Below are 21260 nucleotides of genomic sequence, written 5' to 3'. Positions count from 1 at the left end.
AAACTATTAGTGCAAAGGTGAGCTAACACCTGTGCTCAGGTGAGTGTTTATGTTCTTCTAAAATGGACGGTGGAATGTGAAAAGAAGGAGGAGGAGCGCCCAGCCACCCCCACACCCAGACCCCCACAGCAGCAGCAGCGGCAGCCGGAACCCCCCAACGCCACACGGCAGCAGGCAGGGGACAACCGCCCCCCGGGAGACCAAATCCGCCACCCAGGCCAGGACCAGCAGGACCGCCGCGAGGCCCCCAGAGCCAGAGAGCAGGGAAGCAAAAGAGAGCGGCGCCCCAGCCCAACCAGGAGAACCGCCCCCCCGCCACACCGGAAGAGCCCAACGCAGGGCCCCACCCGAGAAGGGCACCCACAGCCCCAGACGAGCACCCCATCACCACCCAGGAGTTCCGGGCATCCCCCCGCCCCAACCCCAGGTACGAGTCAGGACCCCCCAAGGGAGACGCGCTCCAGGCAGCCACCCACCCGGCCCACGGTTGGTCCAGGGAGGAGCAAGGCAGGGGCCAGCCACCCCCACCCCGGAGGGGAGCACCCCGGGGAAAAAGGGGGGCCCACAAGGGGTGTTGTAAACATGGCCCGACCAGGCTTGGCCACTGTTGGAAGTTTGGCGGGGCCCAGCGCCCAGGGGCAAGGACCCGAACCCACCCCCAGGGACACGGACACCCCCGGCTCAGGTGTAATGTGACCCCCCCCCCCCCCCCCCGAGCGGAGAGAGCACCGCCGGGCCCAGGAGACCGGCACCCAGGGGACACGGCAGACACCGCCAAGGGTCCCGTACCCCCCACCAGAGAAGGGGTAGGGGACGGATAGTCCTAGGTCCCACCTTCCTTGTAAAATGTGTGTGTGCGTGTATGTGTGTTTGTGGGGGTGTGTGTGTGCATGTGTGTGTGTTATGTGTTGGAGTGTATATTTTGAGGGGGAAAGGGTGTGTGTACTAAAGGGGGTGCAGTTGAAATTGTCGGGTAGGGCACTGAGGGGACATCTCCTGATTACTCACAGTGATGTCCCCTCACCCTCCCCACCCTCCTAAATGTCTAAGGTGCGGTTAAAATTGGCAGGTAGGGTGCTAGGAGGACATCCGCTGCTTGCTGGCAGTGATGTCCAAGCACCCCCCCTACCAAGGGCCCTACATGTCTAAGGTGCAAATAAAACCGAAAGAGGGGGGGCCCACTCCATACGGCAACCATGGGAGGGGTACCACTGCCAAGTAGCTCCCCAAGGCGCATCGCAGGCTAAACCCCCCACCCCTTCACCCTAATATGAGGTTGTATGAGGAAGGGGGTCGGTTGGGGACAGCTGGTAGACTGCCCCCCCGGTGGTCAAACAGCTGTCACCCAGCCCCCCCAGCACAGGGGCCAGGCCACCCCAGCCCAGGGACCCCATCCCCCGAGGAGCCTACACCCCAGGCCCAGCACCAACCCCCCCACACAGAGAGAGAGGAGCCAGAAAGCGCCGCCCCCCCCGGAGCAAGCCCAGGCCCCCCCCAAGCGCCGGCCCTGGAAGAGCTCTGGTCAGGCCTCGACGGGTCCGAGGCAGCCAACTGGCCGGGGCAACCGCCGATTGCCTCAGCGGAGACCCCGACCCGTCAACCCCCCAAGGCCCCGTACCAATAGTGGGCTCCCCCTCCCCCCCCAGAACGCCCCCCTACAGGACAGGGCCAACAAGCCCCCACCCCACCCCACCCCAGACCCCACAGCCGAAGCGGATGACCCCCAGAGCGACCGGGGGCCCCAAGAGGGTTGTCCCGTCCCGTCCCAGAGCCAGGGAAGGGCCGATCCCAGCCCTAGGTGTAGATGGTCAGCCCGCCCAGCGCCGCTGCCCCCCCCCCCCCCGAGCAGGGCCCCCCGCCAACGCCCCCCAGCACAGGCAAAGGGACCCCCCCCCCAAGCCAAGCCAGGCCACCACCACCCCCCCCCCCACACCCAAGCCCAGAGGACGTTTTCTAATCCTGCTGCAGCTGTGCCTTCTGGTTCCCGTCCTTAGAACTCAGCGCATGTGTAAAATAGGGAAACCCGGCAAGTTAAGAGAGATTGTTACTGGGCATTATTCTCAGTTCGTTCTCCTCGTAAAAAGTTACCTTGGTCTGTTTGTCTTTCCTTCCTTGTTCAATAGTTCAAAGGTTGCAGGTTGTTTTAACCCAACATGAACTCTGCAGATGTGGCAGAGATTTAGACTCTTCTGACGGGTTCAGTCCACTAACACCATGTAGCCGTGCATCTCCTCTGTCCTCACTGTGAATGTCCTCCAGTTTTTTTCCTCTGGACTGGAATGCTCCACATCATGGAGCCTGTAGGGGTGCAGCCATCTACCCCCACCGCCTGTATCTGCTCCATCCTGCCTGCAGAACCACAGCAGTCTCTAAACTCATGTCTGCGTTTACTGAAAGTTCCTGTTTGGAGTTTGGCTTTGATTGAGTTTGTTTCTTCAGATGCACTTTTGTTTGGATTCGACCACAAACGTGTCGTTGATGGTTCTACTGCAGGCGTGTTTATGGCAGCAGTGAAATGAGCTTCAACCCTCCCTCTGCTGGAAGAGCCGCTGCCCCACCTGACCGTTAGCCCGGTCCCAGGCCGGATATTTTCCCCGTTGAAATCACTCACATGCAAAAGTTTATTTATGCTGCTCCTATATCTGATGAAAAGTTCTAACCATGTTGTGGAATATGTGATTTTCTGTTCTACATAGCTAAAAAAAATTAGTATTGCAATGAATTATAAAAAACAGGTCATTAAGCAATATAATGGTAAGAACCAAATAAAAGTTAATCTAGCTAAGGAACAGATTTGTCAAGGATGCTAACTAATAAAGTTAAGTACTTTGGAATGATTTGCCAACAAAAAAACGTTATTTAAATAGTTACTTCCTGTGTTTGTTTGCTCTGAATTATGTGCATTTACTATGAAATTAGGTTTATTTTTATTTGTTTTTAGGAATGATGTGTTTTTAAGTGTGGGCAGCTGGCCACATCTATCTATCTATCTATCTATCTATCTATCTATCTATCTATCTATCTATCTATCTATCTATCTATCTATCTATCTATCTATCTATCTATCTATCTATCTATCTATCTATCTATCTATCTATCTATCTATCTATCTATCTATCTATCTATCTATCTATCTATCTATCTATCTATCTATCTATCTATCTATCTATCTATCTATCTATCTATCTATCTATCTATCTATCTGTCTGTCTGTCTGTCTGTCTGTCTGTCTGTCTGTCTGTCTGTCTGCAATGCAATTAATAAAATATTATACGACTTTCTATGGAGAAATAAAACTCACTATATCATAAAATCTGTTATTTTAAATACCTCTGATAAAGGCGGTTTAAATTGTATTGGTTTCACTGCGCTTAATAATACACTCAAGGTAATCTGGATTAAGAAATATTTCAACAACCACACATCTATCTGGAACTTTATTCCACATTTTGTATTTTCAAAGTTAGGAGGCCTTAACTTCCTGTTATGCTGTAGCTACAGTATTCCAAAAATACCTTTGAAACTGTTAAATTTTCGTCAACAAGTTCCCTTAGCCTGGGCTCTGATCTACAAACACAACTTTTCTCCACAGACTTGTATTATTTGGAATAACTGTAATATTGTCTATAAAAGGAAAACTCTGTTTTTAAGTAACTGGTTTAATAATGGTATAATTTTCCTCAATCAATTATTCAAAGAACCAGGATTATTATATAACTACTCAGAATTCACAATGTAGTATAAAATACCAATAACCCATAAAGAATTTGCAGTAGTGTTTGATGTTGTCCCGTCTGGGCTTTGCATGTTATTCAGGGGTTTCTACAGCGCTCATCCTCCGACTCTAAATCCTCCTGATGCGTTCAAATCTCCTCTGGGTAGTTTCTGCTTCACTTCTGCTAAACAGAGGAACTCAAAAATCAGAGCTTTGTTCCAAGATAATTTGGTTTCTGTTCCATCAGCTTCCTTTCATTGGGCTAATTAAACTTCTAACATTGAATGTGAAAAACTCTGGTCTTTAAAAAAAATACTTCTTAACAAATAAAGTCAAAGAAATCTCTTTTAAACTCCTACACAGATTTTATCCAGTAAAACATTATTTAACTAAATTTAATGCTGACATAAACACCAGCTGTACTTTCTGCCAGAAACAACCTGAAACCTGCTCTCCTTTATTCTGGTCTTGTGAATTCACACACAAATTTTGGAAAAACATTCACAAATTTATCACCGACTCTATTTTTGCTGATATACAACTTTACTATAAAAACGTACTATTTGGTTTCCATAGTTTTGATCTCAAAGACCGTGATGCTTTCTTTTGTATAAACATGTTATTTATGGCTTAATTTATTTAATAATAAATCAATAATAAGTCAATAAAAAAATAATAGATAAATAATAATAATAATAAATCAATAAGACAATAAATAATAATAAATCAATAATATATCAACACATAATAATAAATCAACAATAAATAAATAATAAGTCAACAACAAGTCCAAAATTCAACAATAGATTTACCCTAAAAAAACAAAGAAAAACAATAGATTTACTGATTCATGTGAGTGATCAGTTTGTGTCACACAGATGCTATGGTGTCTGGTTTCAAGTGAACAGTCTGGCCTCTTATCAAAATTTGTTTCCACAAAATGTTTTGAACAGCTAAACTGTAGTTGGTACCACAGTGATCCATCTGGATTAGCTCTTTTTATAGCTAAGGCCCACTTTTTCCTGAAGTCTGAATCCATTGGAAACCTGCAAGAAAAGTTCAGTCACTGAGTCAGAAATGTATAAATCTATATTACTATAATAGCATAGTCCTAGTATACTGTATATAGGTTTAACACAATAAAGTTTACATTTATGTCAACAGCACATTATCCGTACATCATGCAGCAGCATGTTGATAATGGCCCTGCAGCATCATGCATGTCAACATGTGTATGATTAATGAAGCCCCTGCAGCATTAAAAGAAAAAAAGAAAAATACTCACCTGTGAAATGTTCTGCCTTCCTCCTTCATGGACTCATTTCTCTGATTTTGGCAGTTGAAACCCACACAATGAACTGGCATTTTGCAAAAAATGTGTTCACATGCATGCAGCAGTGACTTGACCTCATCAAGATGGCGGTGCTCTCCTCCCATGAGGAACCACGTGACGTCTCCTCTAGCGATGGAACTCATTGGTTTCTTCCAAACCAGCGGTCAGACCTGTGGTCGCGGCTGCAGCGACGACTCTGTCTGCGAACAAACTTTGCTGGACCAGTAAGTCCAATAAAGTGGAGCTAATCTGGTAATAACATTTGTATTTGACCTGCTTCCCCAATCTTTCTTCATCCGTGCAGAACAACAAAAGACATTTTCCCGAGGAAAAACCACTCGACATCGATCCAGAAGGTAAGTTGTCGCCTATTTTTACTACTAGTCGATCATTTTTATGTGTGTTTCGCTCATCTCCTGCGAATTTCACTACAAAATAACAGTCAGCAGCGACCTTTTTATGATTCGCAATTTAGGAAAAACTCGCGCCGTGATTTATGGAAAAAAGTTTTAGGGCTCTCAAGCTCTTCGTTCGTAATTCAGTTATTATCTATGATTTTCATGGAAGAGCAGGTCGCAATGACTTTTAAAAATGTTTTTTAGGAATCAACAATAGTTCAATTTGATTTGATCATCGGTTTACTCAAATTATTAAGATTTGTCTGAAGTTACATCCACAACCTCAGAAGCATCTCGATCTGCCACCTGGAAATTCCTCAGATGTTCTTTGTTCTGTGCTTTCAGGTTTTGACCCCATGGCTCCCAAGAAGGCTGCGCTGAAGCCTGGGTTAGCAGTCAAAGTGATCGCTGAGAACTATGGCAGCATCCCAGATGCCCCCCCCCTTGAGGAATGGCCATGTTCTACACATTTACTTCCAGCATCAGCGATCCGTTACTGTCACCACTCAACAACTTTCCAGTATCTTAGGATCCGACTGCGTTGTGAAACCAGCGCAGGTTCACCATCTGCTGCAGCGCACAATCCCAAAATACGCAAATTTGAGTCGTGAAAGTGACAGGCGGCATTTTCTGGATGTGTGTAACCAAGACTTCTCTTTCCACACCGGGGTTCCGCCTTCACCTCAGGAGGCCCCATCGGCTTCATTTGATGAGCCTCACCTGTCTGAGCCGTCCACGTCTCAGGTAGATCAGGTCTCACCTCCAGCTGTCCAGACCGTTTCTGAGGTCACTGCTGAGGAAGAACCGAGCGCTAGCTCCACTCCGTCATCTGCTGTGTTGGTGCGAACCTCGCAGAGAACGACCTTAACTCCCCAGCAGATGAAAACCCCACTTTCCTCTTTAACCAGGTCCTTTTCTGACCTGAAGAAAAGATATCAAGCTTCTGTGAGGTCGCAGCTAAAGTCAATCAGTGTGCAACGTGTGAAACGCCTTAATCAGGACATAAAACCTAAAAAGAAAATATTTGCCAGGAAGCGTGCTGTGATGGCGGTGTTGAGAAAAGAGATCAAAAGCGGACCTGACATGGAACAATTGGATAAGTTGAGGAAACAGTTGTCTAATATGAAGGAAAAGCACATGCAGTTAAAGAAATACCATCAAAACAAAGAGGGTGATCAAACCTCTGCTCACGATGGAAGTGATGGTTCAGCAAAAACTGTTCAACTACTACAGCGTCAACGAAGCAGGGAGGTAGATCAGGAGAAGGCTGCTCTGCAGCAGAAACTGACAGAAATGACAAATGGACACGTCTGATTCAGAGACGAGCACTAAGTTCAGGTTTGACAGTAGATGCTGTTCCTCATCGTTCAGCTGTGGAGGAAGCCTCACAGAATTAGTTACTTTTGGAAAACTAAACTAAACTGACTGGGTTTTGTCTCTGATTTTCAGGTTGCTGAGTTTTTGTTTAGCAGCAACAATCTCACATTGTGTTTTGATTTTACGAGGGCTTCATGTCAAGTTCTCACATCAGTTAGGGGGGTGGGAGGTGTGAAAGAAGTGGGAGGTTGTGTAGGTACGGGGAGGGGGGGCCCTATTTTTGAAATGTTAATTTTTTTGTGCTCGTTTTATTTTAATTTTCATGCTTGTTTTTATATTATTTGTTTTGTTTATAAATAAAGTTTTGAGTTTGAATGAATCGTGCCAGTGATTGTTTTGATGCCCTTTGACCTCCTGCCTGGGGGCACTGCTAAAGATTACCTGCTCCAGACTCAAGAGTCACTAAGTCCAGATGTTGACAGATGTTTACGGCAGAATATTTGACTGTAATTAAAAAACACGTGACTGATGGCGTTGCGGTCGATCATTCATCAGTTAGTATTAATGTTAATATTAATTTTGTTCTTCAGGTTTTAATGTTCTTGCAGTCAAAAACTTTAACTTTAATGATCCCGAAGGAAATGTTAAGTAGCCAGCTGCTCACACTTACAAAACAGAATCATTCCTAAAACAAATACAAACACAATAAATAGATAAAAAAGCTCATTTGAACAATCACTTAAAATCAAGTCAAGTTTCCCAGAATTTCAGTCTAATCAAAAATAAAGTAAAAGCTCTCAACACATGTTGTGCAGTCAAAAGACTTTCTAAGTCTGTCTGTGGTGCAGCGTTGGGACAGATGTCTGCTGCTGAAGCTGCTCTTCCTCTCACTGAAGGCCTCGTGCAGAGGGCGTGGCCTCATGCAGAGGGCGTGGCCTCATGCAGAGGGCGTGGCCTCATGCAGAGGGCGTGTCACATTGTCCATGATTGCCTGAAGTCTGGACGGTGTCGGTTGTTGGGCCAGCTTCAGTCCCACCACAGAGCTGGCCCTCCTGATGATCTTGTTTAATTGGGTCAGGTTTCTCTTGCTTGTGCCGCACCATCACGCCACAGCGTACAGCAGAGCGCCTTCAGTGACTGATGGAACAGACTGAGGAGCTTGGTGGAGATGTTGATAGATGACCGCCTTCGCAGGAAGTACATCCTGGTTTGACATGTTTTGCTGAGCAGGGTGGTGTTCTGGTTCCAGTCCAGTTTCTTGTCCTGCACCACTCCCAGGTATTTAGAAGACGTGACCGTCTCCACCAGGTCCATGCAGATTGGCTGGGAGGGATGGGGGGGGGGGGGGGGGGTTGTCTTCTGAAGTCCAGAATGAGTTCTTTGGTCTTTCTGATGTTTAGCTCTAGCTGGTTCTGCTTGGACCAAAAACCAAAATCCTGCACCAGCTGCCTGGACTCCACCTCCTTGTCTTCCTTAATATTTCAGCCAACAATTTCAGGTACAAAGATGGTAAAGGGGACCCTAGGGCTGCCCCTGCCCTGGGGGATTTGTTTTGCTTTTAGAGAAGTCTGGATTACCTAAAGGTCTCCTACCAAGGTACAGGGGTAACCGGTTGTATGTTGTGTTTGGCATCAGGAAGCGCCATGATGTGTTAAAAGATATGCAAAACATTCACCGTTTTTTTCTTTTTTTGATGATGAAAATTTATGGGCAACATTTCAACTGAACTGTTTGATTTGTTTTGTTTAAACTCAGGAAATGAAAGTCCAGAATCTCTGGGAATTGTTGACTTAAAAAAATCTCTTGTGTAAATAGGGTGGCTACTTTAAAGTGTCTTTTCTAAGACAAGTCATTACATTAACATTTGAGGTCAAGCTGAAGATTTTCTTAGCCTCACAACATCTGTTTGGCTTTGAATCAAATCAAATCAAAGTTTATTTGTATAGCACCTCTAAAACACAAGGCATTCAATCAAGATGAAATATAAAAAATGGAACTGTACCACTCTCTTGATTATAGAAATAAATATTGATTTGATTGAAGATTTGTCATTTTTTTCTTGTTGTTCTTTTCACTAGCTTTGTAATGATGCCTCCCTCTCTTGAATCGGGCAAAGAACAAGAACGTTTAAACCCTCTCGACCAGAAATGTACGGATTTTGCTGTTTACTCAGGGAATACAAATTCTCCTAAATTTGCTCACTTAAAGTGGGCATAACTTTTTTAATTCATTGGAAAGCTCTCTTTGCCCTTTCTGAGGACATGAAGATCTAGTGAATCCAATGACTTTTTGTAAACATTTGCGAAGAAGGGTTTTAACCCCACATTTTTCTTTGATGTCATTTCTAAATGATCAAATTTAGATTTTTAATATTATTTCCTCTTTTGATACATTCAGATATTTTTTTACATTGCGTCAAGGCCTGGAAGTTACCATTGTCTTTGTCTCTGTAACAATCACCTATTTCAATAAAGCAAAGACATTTTGAATGCCGTCCTTCGCGCATGCGCACACCAGTGTAAAGACTGCGCTAACCGCCTAGCTTCTGGGTTCTGCTCTGCGCTTTTGTTGAAAATATTTTAAACAAACTCCGTGTTACGTCCACAGTTCCTAAGCAGCTGGGTTGTCGAGACCGAGGCGTAAAAGAATATGCCCAAAAATAAAGGTAAGACGCGGAGGAATATGTGAGGCGGTGTGCTGCGATCCGGTGGGTTAGCCCGCTGAGGAAAACGTGACACGGCTGGCTACTATTGCGGCTCTGGGGCGTCCGAAAGTGGCTTTACGCCACAGCCGGAGACGTTGACGGGAAAACCAGAGGTCGGGGGCGTTTTACCTCAATAGAGTAACAGGACGGGTTCATTATAAATAATCTGTTCCACGATATTTAACATAATTTGTCCATTTACTTCTAGCCGACTAAGCTAACTAAGTGGCTACATCATGATCTAAACCTCGCCCAGCGAGATAAGAATATTTGACTTTATCTAGTGACGCATTAACACATGTTATTTTTGTCGTCTAATAAGAGTCGGTGACATCATTTTAAAACACGATAGTGTGATGTGTATTTAATTCTCTGTCATGTTTCCGGTCTGTAGAGTAGCATCGTTGATTTGTTTCCTCTTAAGCGCTCAGATTTGGCCCCAAAAACACCTTAAAAGTAGATGGATGTTTACGATTTACTTTATTCTGTGGCTTTTGGGAGTTTACTGTCATATTTGCATGTTTCCACTTAATTAATATATGTTAAACGACAGCTTTTTGTGTTAAAAAAAAGACTTGTTTGGCTAAATAAGAAACGCGAATTATGAAGGTGACTGTTATGGAAGCATTAAACAAACAATAATTCTTCTACTGCAAATTGCTGATAGATTCTGACACGCAGAATCTGTTCCCCCTGTCATTGAGTTGCGTAAAATATGTAGGAAAAAATGTCAGATATGACAGCAAACTCCCACCAGCTCCAGAGTAAAGTTGATCGTAAACATCCACCGTCTCATTACGCTTTTTGGGGCAAAATATGAGAAAACCAAACAAAACGATGCCAGCAGCAGAGGAAATAAGCCATAGTTATTAGGCTGATGCCGTCCAAGTAAAACAGTTTATATAAAACTCAGCTTTATATTGTTTTAGTTATTCCTCGTTAGATTCCAAATGTATTTTCCTGTTATGCTACGTAGAACAGTGTTAATAGGAAAATTGTAAAACAGGAACTTGACGATGATGATGAAGATGATGAATTCTCCACACAGGTAAGGGAGGAAAAAACCGGCGACGTGGAAAGAACGAGAATGAGTCTGAAAAGAGAGAGCTGGTGTTCAAGGAGGACGGACAGGGTGAGTTCTGGTTCGGTTCCGTCTGCGCAGCCGCTGGAGGTCAGACTGACAGTTGTGGTTTTCAAAAGATTTGTCAGATTGGTGTCGGCATCCTAAACAATAGTCATTCTGAACAGCAGTGTCCAGGACGTGTCTGCTGTGTGAACGCCTCCTCCTCTGCACATTTCAAATTTGTGTTTGTTTTCATTAAAAAACAGATTTTCTTTTTTAATGACATGACTTTTAGGAAACCTGGTTGTTACTCAAAAAAGCAAATATGAACCAAGGTACTGTAGTTTTTTGCTCAGTGATGGTTTGTCCTGCCACAATTTTTATATTTATTAAAGTTGACTACTATTATGATAATCTATTTTTAAAATAGTGTATTTTCTGACTTAATTTTCTATTTAATTCGTTTAAAATGAACAATCAGAAACATTTATGTTCCTAAAACTGTCAGGTTTACTGTAAAAATATTCAAACGTATATTTTTGTCTATATTTTATCTCAGAAGAGTCTTCTTTTCTGTTCTAACCACCAGCTTTAGCTTTAGAACCAAAAGCAGAACTTTTCTTTTTCTTTCTTGTTCTTGAACTTTCTGTCCCGGCTTGTGAGTCATCCCTTCAATCCTTGGTCATGTTTTTCACACGCGTGACCGTCTTACTGTGTGAACGTCTTCTGATGTTGCTACTAAAGCTGGTCCTGCGTGAAAGGAGGCGCGTGTTTCAGCGAAATGGCTTCATGGGACCGGTTGGAGGGTTTGTTTGTGTGTGTGTGTGAGGCCTTTCCTCTGACCCGCTCTCCCCTTGTCGTCTCCCAGAGTACGCTCAGGTGATTAAGATGTTGGGGAACGGACGCCTGGAAGCCATGTGCTTCGATGGCACCAAGCGCCTTTGCCACATCAGAGGAAAACTCCGGAAAAAGGTAGGAAGGATGGGTCTGTTTCCACGCCAACAAACGCTGGAGCCTTCCAGATACAGCGCGGTGGACGCAGGCGGGGAGGGGAGGGGGGGTCGCAGGGGGCAGCGGACTCGGCGTGACCCCGGCGGATGTCCTTTGTTTCCCTGCAGGTTTGGATCAACACGTCAGACATCATCCTGGTCGGGTTGAGGGATTACCAGGTGAGCCGACCACTGATTCAATGTTGAGCAAGCAACTTCCAAACAGATTACTTGTTATCCAAATGTAATCCCTTATGTACCTGTGTCAGAGCTGTAATGAATTGCAAAACTCCTTCATCACGTTGAAGTTACTGTCTAAGTCAAACATTTAGAAGTGGAACATTGAATAGTGTGATATAAACATGAGGAAGGTGCAACTATGACTAATAATAATAATGTTTTAGATCATTTAAGGACCTTCAGCTCTACTCCGTTTAGTCTATCAAAAGTAAAACACGGGCTATTTCCTAAGAAAAGGGTAAAAATCAGAGGCAAGCAGAGGCCTGTTGAATAAAAGAATCACGCTGCCTAAAAACGAGGTTTGAATGACCCCAGAGTAGAGCCCTGCGCGGGACTATTTTCTTCATCCCACTCCCGCTCCCGCCCGCTGAATTTCTGACCAATCCCGCCCGCTCCCGCAACGTATGCGTTACACTCTCGCCCGCACCCGCAAAACTCAGAGAATTTAGTCCCGCACAGTAATAGAGATGCATTGATTTTGTATCGTCTCCCGTCCCGCAGGAAAAAAAACACGTATTTGTATTGATATTATTAAAGAGATTCATGTCCCTCCCCCAGCCTCATCTTTTCATGCATTCCTCTTTTGTGTAATGTGCAACTTAATTATTAAATATATTTTTACAAATCCTGTTCGGTAAAAAAGTGTGCGTGTGTCCGCGCGCAGACAGACGGCCTGAAGCGCGCTGAACCAGCTGGGATAGATGCAGGTCAAAGTCATTTGCAGGAAGAAAAACATTGTAATGGTTCAACAAAGCTGAAAATCTATGAATTAATTTTTTCCTGACGGAAAAATACTTTTTTTTTTTTTTTTTAGCTTCAGCCTTTTCCCGTTTTTGCTGTTTTGCGCCTCAGTGGGGCATTGGCACGCAGATCTGAACACGATGAACCTCGTTTGAGGTTCTTTTCTGCTTCATCAACTGACATCATGTCCCTGTCAGGAAACCTCTGCTTCTTCCTTATCCCGCGCAGTGTTGCCAGATAGATTGACAGCTCTTTCATCCTTCTGTTGCGCTAGAGCGTTCCAACTAACGTGTTAACCTGCTATGACCGTATTTTGCGCTCTCTGTGTAGAATACACTGGGAGCGCGGGGAAAATAACTCTAAGCTGCAGAGGATGTGAACAGGTGAACAGGTAGAGAGGAAAAGCAGGTGGAGAGGCGGAGGAGGGGCTTTGGCTTCAAACTCTGTCAGAGAGATGGAAACACGGCGTCAGATTGAGACGCAGCTTTCACTGCGGGAGTTGAAGCAGAGACTTTCTCTGGGATGATTCTATGAACTCAAACATGGAAACATGATTATCAAGCAGAACTCTTTAAAATAATAAGCCTGATCTCTCCACATTCTTCGTGTCTACCATGCATTGATGCACACATCGCTCCATGCAGCGATCAGACCAGAACTTTAGCTGATAGCTCCGCCCATACGCGACCGCGGTATCAGGCTTTAAAGAACACAATTTCTAAGAGGCGGGGCGGGGCGCTGCACACCCCCAACAACAGGTTAGATGACAGAGGCCATTGGGCGTCTCTACCTGCTGCCTTCACGGAGCTTCAGTACATAAGAATCCAACAGCCGCACAGCCTAACGTAGTCCACTATTATATATTCATGAGATATTCATGGCAGCACTGATCCCGCGGCGTTTTTTTTTTTTTTTGCCTCCAGCTCCCGCCCGCAGTACAATTCAAACCACCCAATCCCGCGAGATTTGCGTTGGGTCCCGCGGGACCCGCCGGGACCCAATCCCAATGCAGCCCTCTACCCCAGAGAGCTTCAACAGCAGCTAGAGGCTGCATGGAAAAAGGAAAATAAGGAATTAAAAAATGACATTTAAAGTCTTGCGGTCTGGCAGAAAATGGGGTTTATGGATTTCTGTTTAAATGAATTAACCCTGGAAAACCTTTGCTATAAAAAGTCACAGCATCACTTTTGCCGGGTAATTTTTACCCAATATAATGTACCCAACCAAAGTACTTGTCCTTAAAAAATAGATCAGAACAGGACAACCCATGATAAATGAGGGTTTTTTAGTTTCAGCTGTGGCATGTGTAACAAAATGAGAAAGAAAAACATAGGAAGTTCCTAAAAGCATGCTCAAAAACTACTGAAAAATTAGGAATTTTAGAGCAAAAAAATACTTAAAAAATAATAAAAAAGATACTGGAAACTTGGTCTTTGAGAGAATTCCCTGGTCAAGGCTCAAACTCCTCCACACGTGATGTTTTGAATTTCGTGTGAAGGGTTTTGCTCGGGCTAAAATCACCCGGTTGAAGGTTCCAGGGTTCAGAATGCTTTGGTGTCACTTTGGTCGTCAGACTGTGATAGTTTGTGACTCCTTGTCATGCGTGTACGCCTCACAGTCTCATTGCTTTCAACCGTTGCATTGTGGGGGTCAGTCTGTTGTCTGTCACTCAGTGAAATGTTACTGTAAATCCATGAAAAAGACCTTAAACTGTTGCGTTTCAGTCATTGGCAATAATTGGACTCAGTCGCCCCCCACCCGCTCCCGTATTGCTCAGAATAACCAGCCTCTGATACGTAAGGGTTAAAGGCCGACCAAGTGTGCATCATCACTTTTTAACGCACGCCGTGGAAGCCTGAACCGACGGCAATGGTCGGCCTTTAACCCGCTGTTGGCTTAAAAAAACCTGCAACATTTGAACTATTGAACAAGGAAAGAAAGACAAACAGGAGCTCTAAGGAGGGGGAACCAGAAGGCACAGCTGCAGCAGGAATAGAAAACATTAATGACGACATGTCTATCTTCTGCAGCCCTCCCACATCATCTTCAGACCTGCAAAGCCTTTTCACACGGATAAACTAACACAGAACGTCCTTCGTTTTATTCTAGACACAGCTAACACAGGTTCCCAGGAGAATGCTGAAAGAAACAAAAAGATAAAAACCTTTTCCCAAGGGTGTCACCTCTACCTCCCTGTGAGACAGATTTGGACACAGACACTTCTGCAAACACGATTAAATCACCTATATATAGCTAGGTGATGCATAAAAAATCAAATATGAGATAACTAATATACATTATTCCAACACCCGCTTATACCATGGTCACCTACAAAAAAAATGAATATTAACCCCTTTTTAGTCCTTGATTCTTGTTTTGTGGTGCGCTGCGCCACCGCTGCAATCGAGATTCGGCGATATAAAACAATAAATATCTATGCTGATCGCCCCGATGGGTTGAAAAAAGCATCAATTCAGAGAGAAAGTTCACCTCTTACTGCTTGGTTTTGTCCGTATGATGAAGATAAAGGTTGTTTTAAAGAAGCCGGCGCAGTGATACGGAACATTTAAGCTAGGTGACTGGAACTTCTTTTTTAGGCGTGGTATATCACTATCCATGTTATTGAATCACTTAGACATTTTCTGATCTGTCAGGTTTATAATCGTCAGTTCCAGTCTCTTGGTCAGATCTGAATCCCGTTTCTTTGTGTATTTTGGGATCAGTAGTGGCTCAAAGCTGCATGTCTGTTTCAGGATAACAAAGCTGACGTCATCCTCAAGTACAACGCAGACGAGGCTCGCAGCTTGAAAGCATACGGGGAGCTGCCAGAGCACGGTGAGGAAACAGCTTTTTTTATTCTGTAAAGGTTGTGTTATATATGGTTCTTTAACAGCAGCCGTCCACATTTCTCCGTTTGTTCAAATGCAGCTGCAGAAACTCTGCTCTTTGTGTTTCCTCCCAGCTGCTTCCTGCTCAGAGTTCAGAATAAAAGTAGAGAAAGTGACGTAAAAACACAGGAGCACCTTCATGCTGAAGGAGAGCACAGATTATTTAGGGCTTAGTCCTCCTGGTCTCTGGGAGGAACCTGCAACCTTTGAGCTGGGTTCTTTACGCTAAAGCGTCTGCATCTTTCCTTTTCCTCACAGCTAAAATCAATGAGACGGACACCTTTGGGCCCGGAGACGACGACGAGATCCTGTTTGATGACATTGCAGACGACGACGACGACATTGATGATGTAAGTTGATGTGATGGACGGATGTCCCTTGTGCGGCCGCTGGAGCAGGCCTGCATTTGAAATCCAACCACACTTTACCTTCCATCCGCTTCCAAACCTGCTTCAGTCCTGTTTGGAGTCACAGGGTTCCGGGTCCTTCAGCTCTGGACCGAACTATGGCCCAAAAAAGTTCTGATTGTAGGGACCCGAGGAAGGTCGTTCAGAAATGACACGACGGGGGCTTTGCAGTAACATCCACTTCACCTGAAGGGTTCCTGCAAATCTGACAAGTTGTTGTTGATATAGCAGCAGGAATGGATCTGAGAGACAGATATTATGTGCATTCAAGTCACAGACCAGTCTGAACGAGGATGGAAAGGGCATGCCCCACCCTGATCGTGACCTGAACATCGTCAGACCTCCGTGGATGCAAATGCAGACTGCAGGTTTTTAGAAATATACCACTGGGATTTTATCTCCAGATGACCTTTTTGGTTGTTTTGCTCATCGGGCTGTTTGTCTGATGAGCGGCCTGCAGAGGAGGAGCTTCTCTCAGTGTTTTCAGACTAAATCAGTGACATCACTTCCTGTTCTCACTCTCCCCTCCAGCCCATTCAAAAGTGGCTCTGTGCACCTCAACATGTTTAGTTTATCACCCAAGTCCTGAGCAAACAGCGCCAGCATGTTCCTTTTATCAGCTTCCACTGATCCACACAGAGATGCCCTTCCTGACACAAGCCTCTATTAATCTGGGCTGGGGACCGGCACAGGGCCTCAGCCTCAGTGGCTCCATAGTTGGGGACTAGCATAAAGAGTCTTGTCCAAGAACCCACACTGAATGGAGCTCATGGCTCCTCCTGGGAATCGAACCCTAGTTCAATGTATCTGCATTGAACGCATAAACATCCATCTTAAGCTGTGGCTGCAGGCGATCTTCATCCAGCATCTGCAGCATCGGCTGCTCGCCGTTCAGCGTTGCAGCATTTCCTGTCGGTCTTCCAGAGTTTGAATCCGATGTTTTCTGCTTTTGTGTCTCGTTGCAGATCTAAAGAGCTGCTTCAGGAGGGAAAGGCGGGAATCGATTCAGCGCATTTTTTCACATTGGCTGACGTCCAATGTCCAATAAAGTAAATTCAGATACAGTATGTTTATTCCAGTTTTTAGAAGTCTGGGCTCTTTTGTTTCATTTGAGATGGCGTACAGCCCATCAGTACTTTGGTTTGTTGTGGTCTGGAGCTGCTGTGCAGCAGCTTCTCACGGTGATTCCTCCCAGTTTGAAAGAACGTTTTGAACCACCTGCTGTCTCCTTTTATTGATTTGGATCCACTTTTCATTTTATTCACATCACTGTTTGACGCTGCTGCTGGAGACGGTGGTTCTGGATGTCTGCTCATCCACTCTGTGGGAGTAAAACACTTCAGCATCTCTGGATTCACTAATAAAATAGAAGGTTTTCTGTTTTCTGTTTGTACGTCTCCAGCCTGTTTTTAGCAACACAAAGAAAGTCACGTTTTTTGTTTCTGGGTTTCTGTGTTCCTGTCTGGCATTTTGGACTGAAGCATGGCTAAATGAAGCGGATCCTTCTGCCTCCTGGTGTGAAGGACCATCAGAACCTAAGTGTCCGTGTGTGTTTTTCTGCGCTGCCCACTCTTAGACTCAGTCAAACCCGGCCTGGTGGGGCGCTCTGTCTCAGAACAGGGCTTCCCAGAGTGTCCCGCCACCCACATGCCCGCCAGTGACGCCGCGTTTGGGCGCCATCCGTCTTAAAGGCCTTTAGAGCAGAAATGTAAATGTCGTCTTTCCCTTCCTCCCGCCAGCAGTCGGTGACGCTGTGCTCTGTCCCTCACAGCCTGTAGCTGCTCTTCCTGTAACTGAAACAATAATGTAAGATGATGTTTGAAGGCCAGACTCACATTAAAGATCTGAATTCCACTGACTGGCTCTCGTGGCTTTTAACTCACTTCTGGACCCGGTCTGCAAGTGAGGCTAAAGCGAACGACTCGTGTTCTTGCAGGTCCAGGTCTTGTGCTGGAAATGGTTCCTGTAAAGAACAACAACTTGATGTGAAAGTCCTTAAAATCCATCCATCCGTATAATTGTTTTCCTGTTTCTATTTCTTTATTCTAGTATCTTCCACCATTTTTTGCTGCGTAACTCCTTAAACAAATTTTCATCTATTTTAACATTCAACTATTCAAACGTTCAGGTCTTTCAGCTTTTTCCAGGTAGGACTTTTGGTTCTTTAAATCCTTGAACTTTTCAAGATATTCCAGGATTGTTGCCTCCGCTGGTTCGATACTCACCTGGCACCTTTTCACAAAAATATCTTTTTTGTGAAAGCGCTGTTTAACTTTACTTTTTGCTTAGCCATTTATTACCCTTTAAGGTTCAGTTTCATTCAGCAGCACAGCCTTCAACCCTGCCTTTTCTTCTGGAAAAACAGCTCCTCCTGGTGTTTACTTGAATTCATCCTCCTGCAGCTTCTGGAGACCACAGCGTCTCTGCTTTAACTTGTGTTTATCAGGGGTTGACATAGCCCAGAAATTTGCACTGGCTCACAGGGCCAGTAGTTTTTGAAACGTACTGGCCCTGCCTGAAAGTTACTGGCCCGACACCGCGCATAGCGGGACCCGCCGCTCAGCAGGTGCTGGCAACTTTAGGGGGGTCCGGGGGCATGCCCCCCCGGAAACTTTTAATATGGTGCAATTTGGTGCATTCTGGTGACATCACTTATTTCTACACTTTTCAATGACTGAAAATAGACCATATCAAACTTAAATCTGCTCTAGTCTGTTTCAGATGTTTTGAAGAGAGCACTGCAGTGTAGTAGGTAACACTAGTTAAGAAGTTTTCATGGTGCTTCTAACGGCAAATAGCGCAATAAATCATAAACCTTAAATGTGTTAAAACAATCTAATGGCAGCTTGAAGCATTTAACGAATCAAATAAATCCCTTAATGCATTTGACCAATCGGATGGACGCCTTCACATTGTTGACCAATCAGATGGAGCCCTGTTATGTTAGATGTTTGTAACCTATGTCAACGTGGGTCATTTGGAGTATAATTTTTAAACTGGGAATGGTTATTTGGTTATTTTGCTGTTTGTTTATATACCGCAAATTATATCGTTATCGCAATTTTAATCTCTGATATCGCATATCGCGAGTTTTCCTCATATTGTGCAGGTCTAACTGAGATCATTCAGCGAACTAGAAATACTTACTGCTTACAGTGTTGTAAAGAAAAACTAAATTAAGTAGTTTAACATTCTACTGCATTTGAGTCTGAGATTCAGGTATTTGGAGTTGCCTTTGATTCTTTGACATTCAGCTTAAAGCTTAGTGGATACAGTTTCATCTTCAATGCATTCATTAAATATCTTGCTGTCCATACTACTAATTATACCCACTACTCCATCCAACATATTCCTATCTATTCCTGCCATGTCTTCCACATCTCTGACATGCTTCAGTCTCTCTTCAGTGACGGTGTCGGATTTATAATCAAATGTAATAATAACCCACTGGCTTGTGCCTTCGTTGTTGCTGTTTAACATTGTTTTGTATTGAATTGTTACATTCAATAAAGTTTGAAAAAAAAAGTAGTGAGCGCGTGCCGCGTGGTGCTCGGCAGTGAAAGCCGCGCGCGCAGGCGGGAGAGAAGGAGAAGTGATCAAAGGTTTCCCATAGAAACCCTTGAAGTCTGAACACAGGACTAGCAGAAAAACTAAATTATGAAGACGAGGTAAATCTACACGTTTTCGCAAAATTTACTTTATTGAAAAAGGTGAAGAATATATAAACCGTTAGATATTTTAGTGGCCCGAGCGGACAAGTGAAAAGTAAAGTCTTGTGGTCCGCACTGCTCGAAAAACAGGACCGGGCCAGCGGACAAATGGCTATGTCGAGCCCTGGTTTATAGATGTTTATAGTATGTGATCAAACTGAAAATCCAACGTCTGCAGTGGATTTGATGGTTTAGCACATGTTAGAGGCTCCAGCAACCTCACGCTGCATTTGAGTCCATATCAGGGATAAACTCTCATGATGGCTCAGACACGAACAGCAAAAATAACTAAAGCGTTATTGTAGACTCCAGTCATCTTAATACTTTACTAAATTTACATTCTAAGGTACTAGCAAAGCATTTTTATTTCAAGAAGTTTAAATACAGCAATACGGGGGGCCAATCCAGACCTGTCATGTGTCTGTCCCATCTCTTCGTAAATACTGAGGATTGGGTCAGGAAGGACATCCCAACGTAAAACCAGTCATGGGAATCTCAAACAGACTTTCATACTGGATCAGGCGTGAGCTGGGATCACGGTGACCACCAGCTGTGCTGTTGACCTACAGAGTGGAAGAAGGAGAGGAGGAAGACGTGTTTGTAGGTAGAAAGAGAAGGAAAGACAGGAGACTTCAGCACGATCTGTAAAACACAGACCTCTGAACATGAACCAACATTCACGCACTCTTTTATAAGACATGGCCCCTCCCTGGGCCTGGTGGTTCCTTTTTAGCCTAATGATTGAAATTTGTTCAGAAGCCTACCAGAACCAGAGATCGGGTCCTTTTAGCCAGGAAGTGCAGGTCAGAATAACATACCAACACAATAACAGGAGTTGTCATTGTGTGTCATCATTGTCATCAGGCAACTCGCTCGGATGTTTAAATGGTTGGATGTGTGCACCCACCCAACCAGGATTAACGTGGTAGAGAGTTGGTCGACATAATGGAAAGAAGAAAATGGATCTCCTGCGGGTTCAAGAGACCAGATGGAGAGACAGCAAGGTTCAGCTGATACCTCACATGATGAAGTAATGAGGAAGAGTAGAGGAAGCTGGACTGAGGTCAGGAGTGAACGTCTGTGAGCAGCAGGATGGTTCCATGCAGAGACAGAACCTCAGAGGTTTGCTTTGAGGAGGTTTCTGCAGAAGATCAGACGGATCTCTGTAGATCTAGAGGATCCAGAGAGGAGCTGTGGTTTGGATCAGGAAGTCTGGAGCAGCAGAGAAGAAGATGGAGGAGAGCTGGAAGACAGAGATGTTCTGTAGGTCTGACAGAGGAGTCAAAGGTGGAGGAACATCTAGAGAGGTGGAGGTTTGCTCTTGGAAGGAGAGGAATGGAGATCAGTGGCAGCGAGACGGAGAATCTGTGTGTGAATGAGAGGAACTCCAGAGGAAGGGGGAGGTTACAGGGAGCAGAGGTGGAGAAGGTGGAGGACTTTGGCTCCAGAGATGGATGAGGTGGAGAGACGTGTTCAGGTAGGTGGGAACAGGTGGAGGAAGGTTTCAGGTGTGATGTGGGACCAAAGAGAGTCATCAAAAATGAAAGGAACAGATGTGGTGAGAGCAGCCATGTTGTTGGTCACTCTATCCCCTTTATCCCCCTCTTGTGCACTGTGTGGAGTGGGCAGCACCCCCCATGGCTGCAACGGTGCACTGGTGGTTCTCCCCCTCCCTCATACCCTGTCCTATCCCACATCATGGGTGCTGTTTCGTTTTGAGCTTTCATCACAGCTAGATGTGCTATTTTGATCTTC

The 21260-nt window shown here is 44.7% G+C and overlaps 2 protein-coding genes across 2 annotated transcripts; both read left to right on the top strand.

The window, feature by feature from the left end:
* Positions 1-5114: 5114 nt before the first annotated feature.
* On the top strand, positions 5115-7142 carry LOC105356624 (uncharacterized). The gene is made up of 3 exons (XM_078938844.1): positions 5115-5272; positions 5353-5404; positions 5792-7142. The coding sequence occupies exons 1-3, from the start codon at positions 5132-5134 to the stop codon at positions 6055-6057; spliced, it is 459 nt and encodes a 152-aa protein (XP_078794970.1). The 5' UTR covers positions 5115-5131; the 3' UTR covers positions 6058-7142.
* Positions 7143-9240: 2098 nt separating this feature from the next.
* On the top strand, positions 9241-17649 carry eif1axb (eukaryotic translation initiation factor 1A X-linked b). Its single transcript, XM_004080798.5, has 7 exons — positions 9241-9428; positions 10516-10599; positions 11399-11502; positions 11649-11699; positions 15254-15335; positions 15647-15738; positions 16761-17649. Exons 1-7 carry the CDS (start codon positions 9413-9415, stop codon positions 16764-16766), a joined length of 435 nt encoding a protein of 144 aa, XP_004080846.1. The 5' UTR covers positions 9241-9412; the 3' UTR covers positions 16767-17649.
* Positions 17650-21260: the final 3611 nt, after the last annotated feature.

This window comes from Oryzias latipes, chromosome 20 (assembly GCF_053564925.1).
Source record: "Oryzias latipes strain Hd-rR chromosome 20, Olatipes_Hd-rR_3.1".
In the NCBI taxonomy this organism is placed as follows: domain Eukaryota; kingdom Metazoa; phylum Chordata; class Actinopteri; order Beloniformes; family Adrianichthyidae; genus Oryzias; species Oryzias latipes.
Note: the sequence above shows the minus strand (reverse complement) of the source record. Positions and strands in the feature narration are given on the sequence as shown.